The following is a 12,686-nucleotide window of genomic DNA, read 5'->3' on the forward strand; positions in this document are numbered from 1 at the left end:
GGAAAAAAATCAGACCCACGTATATAACTTAAAAATTTCTAGTAGCCATGTTAAAAGATAAAAAGAAAACAGGTTTATTAAATGTGTTATTAAATAAACAGGTTCATTAAATGTATAGCTAGTATAAATATCCAAAATATTATCATTTTCATATGTAATTAACAGAAATATATTAATGAAATATTATACTTTTGAGGGTTACGGAAACTTTAGATCCAGCACCAGTGTATATTTTATGCTTATAGAACATCTGGATTCATAGTAGGTACATTTTAAGCTTTTAAGCACTCACTGGCCACACGTGGCTAGTAGTTACCATACTAGACAGTACAGACCCACAGATTCATGTAATCCTAACAAAACTGTAGCAGATATTTTTGAGGACAACAACATGCTAATTCTAAAATGTGTGTGGAAATTTAAGTCCTAAGAACAGTAAAGGTAACCTTGAAGAAGCACAAGCCTGGAAAATGTATATACATCACCACATATTATAACTTACAAAATGACACTGAGACAATGTGGTATTGGTGCAAGGGTAGAGAACAATAACTTGCTCTGTGATTTGATGAACATGAACTTGAGTTAAGTAGTAAGGACATGGGTCCCTATGTTAGGTTTGCATCCTAAAGCACATATAGTCACCATGACAAAGAGGGCCCAGTTATGATAAAGGTGACTTAAAAAGCACAGGGGAAAGGATGGTCTTTTCATTAAATGGTGCTGGGTGCCTTCAATGAGGTATCCTTTGGGGAAAAAATCTTGACTCCTAACACAGTATACAGAAATCAACTATAGATGGACAATAGATCTAAATGTGAAATAAATAAACCTTTTAGAAGAAAACATAGGAAGTATCTTCAGAACCTTGGGAATAGGTGGTTACTTAATAGGACACAGTCAATCACTGATAAAGGAAAAATTGATGAGACTTAAAATGATACGCTTACTTCCTCTTGATGGAAGGTAGGAGGCAACGTTGGTGAAGGTGCAAAAGGAGGTGGAGAAATAACCTTCCTTTCCTCTAGTTGGGCCATTATTTCCTTTCGTCTGCGATGTAGCTCATCTAGACTAGGATGGGGCTGAGGGGGAGGAGGAAGCCGGCTGTAAGGAGGCTCCTGAAAAATGCAAAGATAAGTAAAATGAAAAAAGAATTTCAGAACACATTAATTCACTTAGCACATTTTAAAAATAAGCAGCTTGTATACTCATCTTAATAAAATAAAGCAAAACAAAACAAACCAACCCCCAAAGAACTCTCAGGATTTCCCAAAGAGCTAAGTTTAAGTTTTTTTTCCTTGGCCAGGGACCATATTTCCAAATAGGTCTAGAATTGTTAGTAAATCCATTTTAAGTTCAGAAACTAAGAAGAGTTAGTGGGAGTGGAGTGGAAATTTTTATTTCTTAATATTCTAATTTTAAAAATGACATATCCAAATTATGAGAAGATGTAAAGAAAAAGAAAAAAATATAAGCTTTCTTCAAAAAAAAGGATTGATTAAAGGGTTATTGCCATGGCAAAAATGTAAAAGAAATCTATGTAATCAGAAAAAAACCCTAGCATACTCTGATATATGAAGGTCTGATCTGAGGTGGATGAGGAGCCACTGGATAGTAACCCTCCATCTGTTGGTATCTTTCTCTGGCTTCTGGTACATAGGATGGTACTGCTGCAGGTGGAATCTCAATGGGTATAGGACTTTCTCGGAAAATCTCCTCTCTTGTGTAAGACTGAGCAGGGTATACCCGGCGGCCGTCGTAGTGTGGTGGGTACATAGGAGGGTACTGTTGTGGCTGTGTGCCATACTGAGAATTCACTACACGATCTTGGAGGTAAGGAGTATAATGATCCAAGTAGGGGGAACCAGGTTCAGCAGCAGATGGTGGAGGTCTGACAAAGCGGGACACACACTGCGGTGGTGGAGTGTAGTACACACCTGTATAGTAACAGAAGAGGAACCAAAAGCAACAATGAGCCAATCGATTTTTCTATATAAGACTCTTCCTTATAAAATATTTCAACACTAAAGAATTAACAATCCACTCATTTCTTTAGAAGTTTTCCTCTCTGCTTATGTGGCCAGGTAAGCTTCATGAAAAATAACAAGCAAGAATGATCCTTAAAGTTGCTGAAAAAACATCTGTTTATAATATACAGTTGTAGACAGGCTTTCTTAATTGTCTGACCATCTATCTGGTGTGCCTTAACACAACACAAACATTGGAAAGCAAAAAATACTTCTCCATGAACCTCAGGCTCCATAAAACACTGACTTGCATGAGTTTTGACCATGAAATTGTCATGGTCAAACTGTCATTGTGAAACTAAAGTGATGTGGCCCACAAAAGATGCATTCTGCCCATAGATATCTAGCAGCTACTGCACAGCTCTAGTGTTCTTGAGACGAACAGTTGAAACAATTTCTAGACTTTTGCCTCAAATGATGTGACCCTAGAGCTAGCAGGTAAGACAGAGGTTTCCTATTTCTACTGCTTCTTCACAGTTAACAGGTTCTTTCGGCAGCTAGTTCTGGAACTTATTCAGGGAGGCCCAATTTAAGCCTACTTTTCTAGTACTTCCACTTATTTAGTACCCAAACTTCCATGTTAAACCTCTTTCTGCTCAATACAGCTAGAATGATTTTCTGTTGCCGGCAACTGGAGGACCAATATAGTATACTGAAGGCCACTTCAACGAAAGTAGTTGGGTTCTTCCTGCAGTGGATGTTCAAAAGGAAGATACAAATCAACTTTCCTCATACTTTCACATGTATTAATAATGCCATACCAATTTAAAACTATTTTTTTGAAAGCAGACATGTCTGATTCAAAATTAAGGCAGCCTTGAGAAAAGGAAATGTATACCATTCATCTATCCCTGTTTAAAAAATAATAGCACTATATGGTTTCTGACAGATATAACACATTTAGTTTAAAAATCAGTTTTTTTCATATGAATTATACATCATTCTCCATAGTATTATCATTAAAACTGGCTAATTGGAAGAATTCTCTGCTTTCTAAAATCCCTTCTTCTTCCCACCACAATAATCCAAGCTTCAACACTCACACTTCTCCTGAACTCTACAGACTCTTCTCTTGGCAATCCATTTGTAAATTTTTCTTTCTATTCCCAATACCTTTAATTTGGGGCATTCTTCCACAAAATCTTTTCTGATGCTTCAAATACCCAATGATCTCCCTTGAGTCTCATGATTAATTTTTACCACACTAATATTAACCACTGCAACTGAATACTTCATTTTTAACACACACACACACACACACACACACAAATAGCTTTCTATTCTTTTTACTAATATTCTACACTATAAACTCTAAAAGTATGTATGCTGCATTTTTTTCATATATATTACAGGGCCCAGAAAAATACTAGGTCATACTTGAAAGGAAAAAAAATACACTGTGTTTAATTCATACCTGCAATATTAAGCTCTTTTTTCATGCCTGAAAAAAATTTTGGTCAGGAAAATATATACTGCCTTAGTGAGCAAATTTCCATTTTCTACTTCAGTGACCTGTTATTTCCATAAATATACGTACATATTTAATATACAACTGCTTTTGGTAGTTAGGGCAATTTGCTTTTTATAGCTTTGCTATTTCATACTATTTATTGTATCATAAAAATCTAGTTTTTTCCAAACTATTAAAAATGCATTTATTTATCTTAAGAAGGTTACTACAAATATGATCACTCTTACTTGGAACTGTTCTCATAATTCCTACGAAAAGTGAGTGACGTAAATTAAAGATTGTTACCCTGCTGATAAGGTGCTGGATCAAATGGTGGGGCAGCTCCTCGAGGATCCTGATAGTAAACATCTGCCTGTTGTGCTGGATATAACTGAGAACCTCGTGGTACCATCTGAAGTGGTTTGGTGACAGGCATAGGAGGCAGGTCTGCTGGCCCCCTTTGAGGTACAGGATGTGGATTCACAGGTAAGGCAGAAATACTCTTAGGGACAGATTCTAGCCTACAGGAATAAGATTCTGCAAGTCAATTTTGAGGTCTTGAAAATACTTCTAATGTACAAATTCTATTCTAACAAATTGTCAAATGTAAAAAAATTGCCTCAATTTGGGAAATGGATTTCTTCCAATAGCCATTTCTTCTACAAAATTTGCGAACTCTGATCTTATTTCACCCATGCTAATTGTTTTTAAAAAATTATTAGCATGGAAATCAAAATAAAAAACAATGAAATAAAGCCCCCAGGGGAAAACCAAACCACACCAAACCTTGGTTATTCTTTCTTCCCGCTACTTTATATTTATAAAGAAGAGACTTTATAGATACAAGTGGGGGAAAACCACATACATGTCAGGAGGGGATCCAGGAGCACTACTGCTCAGATGATCTATCTTTCCTGGTTTCAGACTAGAATCATAGCTTGGGTCTGTCCCTCGTGGAATCAGCTGTGTTACTGTATTCCCTGCTGAAACAATTCCATTTGGCAGAGCGGGAGGTTTTCTGCTTGGCAGATCCACTGCACCTTCTTCTGGAAGGATAGTTGCTGAAGGCAGGCCCACCTCATTAAGTTGGCCCAAAGAGGCACTCAGCGGTCTTCTGGGAACCAGGCGTTTGTTCATTTTACGAAATCTATATAAAAACCAAAGGCACACACCAAAAACAAAATTACAGAAGCAAAACCAAGAGGTAAATTGCAGTTAAGAAACAGACACAAAAGGGAAAGATTCTAAACATATTTTCTAGAAATTCTCCTTAAACATTGGCTCAAGCTATCAACTTGAGAACTTGTGTGTGTTTGTGTAATGTACCAAGTCTCAAGACACACTGATTATGTATAAAATTCCTTGTAAAAGGTATTACAATCCATGCTAACATTTTTACTGTAACTTACTTTTTTACTCAAGTTCCTATTACTAAAACTTAATGGAAGCAAGAACAGAAAATCTTTAGAAGACAGTTTCTGAAGTACTTTTACTTTAGCTTCCCCTCAAAGACCTTGGGATACAGTGAACCTGTATTATAAATTAAGAATAAAACAAAAAGCAAGTGTGCATTTAGAAAAATTTAACATTTATTCCATTAAAATTTTTAAATAATTAAGAATAGCAATTTGTATCAGATCTGACTCAGAGATGGTGATGTTTTGTGTGCCCCCAATAAGTGAAATTATTTTAGAAGCAGATTAATGGAAAATATAAATAATACCTAAGTTTAAACAGATGCTGTAGTATAAAAGGCATGTAGATCTAAATCTAATCACAAGAAAAAAACTTAAACCATCAGACTCTAGCATCCTTGTTCCTCAACAGTGAAAGCAAATAAATCTATATTCAACTATTAGTGCATTTAACAAAATAATTTCAAAGACAAACCATAAGAGCAATTCTATTTTCGCAAATGTTTCCTATATTTGACTCATTTCACTGACTTTTTTCTGAGGGCCAAAAACCCAAGTCCTCCACAGGTATCCACTGTTAATAGTTTGGCACATAATAATACAGGTTTTTTTCCCTCCATGTACTGGCTTAATATTCATAGGCATGTAAGATTATGATGTACAGAAGAAATAAGGTCATATATGACTGCTTAGCAATTTTTTCTTCCACTTCATAATCTTCGATGTTCTTTTATGTCAACATTTTAGATGGTTCCTAATTTTTTGCTTTTAAAACAATGCAGTAACAAATAATTATGTACCTGTACTTGCACCCTAGTAATGGGTAACCAGAAGCAGAACTGCTAAGTCTAATGTATACACATTACAAGTTGTTATGATATTCCAAAACTATTATAACTCCTGATAAAATATATTTTCAGTATCTCTTCAAACACTAGGTAGTATGAGTCTTTATTAATTTTAGTTCAAAATGAAGTTTGTTTTAATTTCATTTCTTTAACAATTATGAAGTTGAACACAGTTTCACATGTTTACTGGCTATTAGTAATTCTGTGAATTGCCTATTTATGTTCATAATGCATATACCTACTGGTTCTTTCTTTCTTACAGATTTGTAGCAGCTCACTTTATATTTGGGATATTAGCCCTCTGTGTGTCATTTCCCCATCAATATTCTTTTTAAAATTGTGGTATCTGGTTCCTATCTTAGTTCCTAATTTTTATGTAATCAAACCTATCAGTCTTCTCCCTTATAGATGCTGGGTTCTCATTATTAAACAACTCTTTGCCTGCTGTAAGATTATGTAAACAATCTCCAAGTACTCTATGGTTTCCTTCTTAGATATTTAAATCTGATATATTTGTAATTCATTTTGGTGTAAAGGTAAGAACCCAACTTTCCATTTTTCAAATGGATAGTTGTTTCATCATCATTTGTTTGTTACCAATGTAAAATGCCACCTTTAGTATATATATGCTAAGTGCCTATACATACCTGGAATTCTCTTAGATTTTCTGTTGTGCTCCACTGATCTATTTCTAGGCTAATACCACAGTCTTTATATTCGCTTTAGCTCATAACACAGGTTAATAGTAGTCTAGTATCTGTTGAAGACTTTTTTCAGAATTTTCCTGGCTATTTGCACATATTTATTCTTCCAAATGAATGACTATATTAGGTTCTAACAATCATCATATTAAGATTCTACTTGGGATTTCACTCAGTTTACTGTTTAAGAGAAAATAAAACCTCTAAAATGCCAAGTCTTATCCAAGAACATAGTGTTTCTTCATTTATTTAATTATTTCTTTATGTTCTAAGAGAAAATAAAACCTCTAAAATGCCAAGTCTTATCCAAGAACGTAGTGTTTCTTCACTTATTTAATTCTTTCTTTATGTTCCTAGGTAGTTTACTAATTCAATTCATATAGGTCCTCAATATTCCTTATTAACTTATTATTTGTTATGTATCTTTTTTGTTGCTGCTGTGAAAGGGATTTTTAATGTTTCTCTTTTGAGTTTACTCAAGAGCAATTTATATTTGCGAGCTATTTTTTTCCTTTTGCCACCTTATTAAATTCTTGTTTCTTTTGTTTCTGAAAGTTCTCTTTAGTTTTTCTATGTAATGATTTTATGGATATTTTATTCTCTTGTTTACATACATTAGGTACGTCTAGAATGTTAAATAATAGTCTTACTAGTAGAAAATTTTGCCTTATCGGACTTTAGTGAGACTGAATCTAATATTTTATTGATTAAGCATCTTGCTATCATGCTCACTTTTGAGATATAATTGTCATGATGAGAAAGTTTCTATGGCATTTTTGTTTTATCAAGTGACTCTGATCTATTATAGACACTATTTTATTCAAATACCTTCTGGCAACTTTGGAGCTGATCCCATGGTATTTCTTCTCCAATCTATAGTAATTATACCATGCTGCCTTTACACTTAGTCATGAATATATTTTCTTTTTATTATTTCATTTAATTTATTTACTTAATTTAATCATGTTATTATTATTTTTTACTTTCCTCTATAACCTAGCCAATGAGGTATTCACCCATAAATTCTTAGTACTCTTAGCATTTCATTTTTTACACTTAGATCTCTGAACCATCTGGAATTCATTCTTACACGTGATGCAAGTTATAGATGTAGTTTGATCATGGTTTCTATTTTAATGTATTATTGAATTCTAAGTTTAATATTTGGAATTTTAAAAATATTAATATGTGAGATGGATTTGTACTTTACTAGCTATCTTTGTCAAATTTAGTATGAGTGTTACACTGGCTTTATAAAAAAGTTAAGAGGTCTTTCTTTCTACCATGTGCTGGGGAATTTACCATTCCTGGAATTATCTGGTTAACATTTGAAAGATCTGTAAAATTTAGCCAGGCAATGAAATAATTTCTTGAACAGAGCAAAAGGCAAATGTTTCCATCAGAAATGCATTATTCAATTTGTTAAAACCAGTCAGTTAAAACTGATGAAAATTCTTAGAATTTTATGTTTTACTGGTAGTGAAAATGGCTCACTTCTAGGTTTAGGTAATTATAAAGTTTCCTGTTTGTAGGCACAATGTAATGAAAGCTGAGGAAACTACTTCAGTTTTTCTTTTAAAGTTCTGTATTACTTTCTCAATACTTCATTCCCTAAAGAGAATATAACTACTCTTTATTCTTTTCAATGACACAAATCATTCTACTTAATAATTCTACTTATTCTGTCACAAGTTGTTAGAAGGCAGAGTCTAATGATGCTCATACTTACTTTTCCAGTTCCTCCTGTGAGTGTGCAAATGTACAGCTGGCTCCACGAGGACATCCTCCTCTCTGTTTCATATCTCGACACATGTATGTTTTGTATTTGCTATGCTGTGGAGGCTAAGGCCAAAATTAAAATATTAGATATTTTTTTAAAAAGATATAAATTTTGTGTTGCCATTTTAGGATTTTGACGATCCAGATTAATAACTAAGACTAATTCACATGCTTATCTAGACTGCTGAGACTGAAAGTACTGGGAGGTCATTTGGTCTTAAGTCTCAGAGAACCCCAAAATAAATAAATAAATAAATGAAAAAGATTATGGTTTTGATTTTTCCAATATATGTTGGTATTAATTCTTACACATGTGGCACCACAAATTCATAATTAAGTCTCCTGAGGGCTTTATGATCTTCTTTCCCGATTTTATAATGGACAAATCATTGGAGTTTAGGACTTTTGATATATTTAAACTGACTTCTAATATTTGTTTTGGACAAAATTCAGTATGGCTATACTTACGTTTCCTTATAACACACCACAAATCTGCAACAGGCCCCTATAGCTGAAGAATATTCTGTAACCAATTCTTGACATGCAGAAGAATATCAAGGACTTAAAATATCCCGAAGATACAAATGAAACTTATTTACAACTCAGGGATGAGGCAGGAGGATGGATTTGGAAGTTAATGAAGTATCAAGCATAACACTAAGTTAAATGAAACATATTTTATCACTTAATGGTAGAATTTAAAGGTTAATCTTATTATTTTTATTACATTATTCATATCTAATAGAACGAGGAGTTAAAAATAGGTTTTTAATTTATTTCTTCATCACAAAATAAAGCTCTGATCTATGCTTAGACTGATAAGGAAAATCATATCCACATTATTCTACTTAACAGGCCATTTTCAGTATTTCCTGTCTGTCAAAGAAAAAAGGAATATTGAACAATCTCTTGTTAATATTTACTGGAGTCAGATAAATTGATAACAAAGTTTTAATTTCTCAAGTTTATTACTGTAAAATTAAACATCTAATGAATTTAACATAAATCCTGAGGGCACAATAAAATTATTGGGAGAAAAGTTAAGAACTCTAGTCACAACATAAGGTACTATATTTTACTGCCACATATTTCATTTAAAATATTTGAAGAAAACTGTCCAAATGGAATGGCATACATTATGAAGGGAAATGTTAAAACACTAACACAGAAAAACCATTTATAAATATTTGAACAGTGAAAATAATAGCATTAGCACTAAAAAGTGTACCTACTGTCAAACAAAAGTAAGAGAACCAAATGTCAAACAAAAGTAAGAGAACCAAAGAGAATATATTTAAATGGAATAACCTTCAGCACAGAATCAAATGCTGGTATATTCAATGTGAAAAGCAACTTCAGCACAACATTAGAGCAATGAGGATTATTTAGCTCCAATGTTGTCAGATAAAACTACTAGGTAATACAGTAAGCTGGATGCTAACCATGCTGAAGTAGTTTATAGTTTCTATAGTCAGAGTCTCAAAATATTCATGTCATCTTCTTAGCTTTGTTTGTACCTATAAGAATACCCACACTGTCATTTACGTCTAAGTTTCAAATTTCTCCCTTACCTGCTGCTGATCTGCTCCTTTTTTGCTGTGGTTCTGGATATAATCAACGAGCCCATGTACCACTGTGCGCACAGCAACAAGCCCATTTTCCAGCTGTTCCCAAGTAGGAGGAGGAGCATCTACATAACAAATAAAAACAATTCTAACTATGTTATTCAAAGTTTTGCCAATATTAAATCAATAGAGGAATCAGTGTCAGCACTTCAATGAAATAAAATTAAGCTTTATACAGCTTTTCAGGTAATAGCTTACTCAACTAAACATCATCCTAAAGGAATGGATGTATTCATCTAAAGCTGGGGATGCAAACTAAAATTACTGGGACAGAGACGGTAACAAAGGAACTAAGTAGGCCTGACAGTAAATGGCAACCTCCATTAGACCTTTAGGATTGGAAATGACAATAGAGTACAATAGGGACTGCACTGAACTGGAGAGTGTATGCTACAATTCTAAGGTTGTGGTTACTATTCAACTTTAGCTGACTGCTGGTCTACAAAGATGCAAGGCTGGCACTGCCAAGTATACCACTGTTTTTCAAAGAAAGCTGAAATTTGAGATTTTTATGTAAAATTAACCAGTTTTTAAGTGTTAGTACCTAAATAGTTTAGAATATTGTACAGACCAACATTGTGTGGCCCAAACAAAACTGTGGACTGCCTACAATCAGCCAATTTGTAATGTCTATTTTGAAATTCTGTGTAAGTCAAGTATTAAAATTGGAAAATGTTTAAAAACTTTAATGAAAGAGCTATTATATAAAGCAGTTTGCTATACATCCTTCTCATTTAATAAGTATTTGTCCAGTGCCAGCACTGCAATTTCATAAAGGAAAAATTAACCATAAGCCTAAATACGAATTCTCTTTAAAGAAATATAAAAATAAGTGAGGACACAGATACAAAGATGACTTCCTACTGGATGAAGATACTCTTCCTAGGTGTCTGGATTTAAACAAGGCTTTGAGGGACACATGGCACTTCAAAAGGAAAAAAGGATAAACACTTCAAGTAGAGAAAGTAAAAAGAACAGACATATAAAAAACTGTTTTTTGGAATACCTAAATTCCAGGTATTGTTCTAGTTGCTGGGAAACAGCAGCAATTAAAACAAAAATCTGTGTTATTTTCAAGGAGAGGAGCCAGACAAGAAATAAGATAAATAACAACAAAAAAAGTATTCAGGTAGATGAGTTGATTGAGCAAGGAAGGCGAGTGGGACAGTTATTTGTAAATGTTAGGGTAGCCTAAGAAAGCCTCCTTGAGGTTACGTTCTACTGAAGACCTGAAAGAAGGGTCTGAGTGCACCTTGTGACTTAGGAGAAAAGTATTCTAGAAGAAGTAAGAATAAGTGCGAAGGCCACAGTGCGGGACTATGCCCGGAATGTTCCACAGAAAGGAAAACATTAGGTAGAAAAAGAGTAGGAGACAAGGTTGGAGAGAGGTAAAGGAAGACCAGATAAATATAAGGCTGGCTGGTCATGGAAAAGACTTTGGCTTTTACTGACGGATGAAAAATGCCAGAGAATTCTGAGCAGAGGAGTAACAGGATCACCCTGTCTCCCATGCTAAAAACAGACAAGACGATTGGAGGCTATTCAATAATCCATGAAGAGAGATGAGGGTGGTGGTACTGAAGGTGGTAACTAGATAAATTCTGGATGTGTTTTAAAGGCAGAGCAACAGGATAGGCTGAAGGTTCAGATGTACCTTACGAAGAGAAAGAAGAGTTTAGGATTATCTACAAGGTGTTTGGACTGAGGAAATGGAAGGATGGAGCTGTTATTAACAGGAATTGGGGTGGAGGGTGAAGGGATTTGGAACTCACTTTGGGGCAGATAAAGTTTGAGATTCTTATTAGATATTCAAGCAGAGCTGATGGACACTAAGCAGGCAGGGGGATGTACAGAACTCAGGGAGAAGGCTGGGGTTGGATACAGAGTTTCACAGATGATAAAACATCAACTGTGACACCACTATTTTATGTGCTACCAAAATATAAAAAAGATCAAATTAAATTATCACATCCGTGACTGCTCAAATGCATCCCAATTTCAGAAATAAGATCTGAAAAAAGAACTGATGAAATATAAATTTGTGAGTTACATAAATATTTAAAGTCTCAAAACTAGATGAGGTTATCTAGGGAATGGGTTGAGATGAGATACTAAGGATTAAACCTGGGAACACTGTAAAGGTAGAGGTTATGGAGATGAGGAGAAATCAGCAAAGGAGGCTGAGAAGGAGAGTTCAATAAAGAAAGAAGGAAACTAGGAATGTGGTGACCTGGGAGCCAAGTGAAAACAGTGTTATAAGGAGTAGAGAGAAAACAACAATGGTAAATGCTGCTAATGGGTCAAATACAGTAAGAACCAAGAACTGACCTTTGGAACGAGCTACATGGAAGTCACTTGCGATCTTGAAAAAAGCAGTTTTGATTAAATGTTTGATTGGAGTGAGTTTGAGTGCTATGAAAGAGAAACAGAGGAGCAGGTGGATGGCAAATGGTGTCAAAAGTGGGTTATGATGGCAGGAATAATAGTATGTTTGTATCTTGATAGAAATTCTCTAGTAAAGAAGGAAAAGTGATGATAAAGAACCACAGGCCACTGGAGGAATATACCTGATAAGATGATACCAGTACATAAGAGAGGGTGGTTTTAGCTGGTAGTTTCTCCATTGTTACACGAGGAGAGAATATATTGGCACAGATGCAGCAGAGAAGTTGGTAGTTGATGAGGTTGGTAAGCTTGTGGACATTCTATTTTAACTGCTCAGAATGACCAAGCACAGAAGTAAAAGAAAAAAAAATCATTGTGTTCTAGGAATAGATATGATCTGCTTTGAAGGAATCTGGTAAGTCCATAAAAGTAGGCTGAAAAAAAAGTAGAGGGTTC

General features: G+C 34.4%; 1 protein-coding gene across 3 annotated transcripts in view; it reads right to left on the bottom strand.

Moving 5' to 3' along the window:
• RC3H1 (ring finger and CCCH-type domains 1) overlaps positions 1 to 12,686 on the bottom strand; it is an 89,368-nt gene that overhangs the window by 26,186 nt on the left and 50,496 nt on the right. For 2 of the 3 annotated variants that reach the window (XM_036918493.2, XM_036918492.2), the window contains exons 8-13: positions 9,792 to 9,910; positions 8,171 to 8,283; positions 4,343 to 4,624; positions 3,784 to 3,998; positions 1,567 to 1,937; positions 951 to 1,118 (exon numbers count right to left, since the gene is read on the bottom strand). In XM_036918493.2, the coding sequence (XP_036774388.2) occupies positions 951 to 1,118; positions 1,567 to 1,937; positions 3,784 to 3,998; positions 4,343 to 4,624; positions 8,171 to 8,283; positions 9,792 to 9,910 (1,268 nt within the window). The remainder of the gene's footprint in view (positions 1 to 950; positions 1,119 to 1,566; positions 1,938 to 3,783; positions 3,999 to 4,342; positions 4,625 to 8,170; positions 8,284 to 9,791; positions 9,911 to 12,686) is intronic. The other variant, XM_036918494.2, reaches the window with a different exon arrangement.

Source organism: Manis pentadactyla, chromosome 9 (genome assembly GCF_030020395.1).
Source record: "Manis pentadactyla isolate mManPen7 chromosome 9, mManPen7.hap1, whole genome shotgun sequence".
NCBI classification, from domain to species: domain Eukaryota; kingdom Metazoa; phylum Chordata; class Mammalia; order Pholidota; family Manidae; genus Manis; species Manis pentadactyla.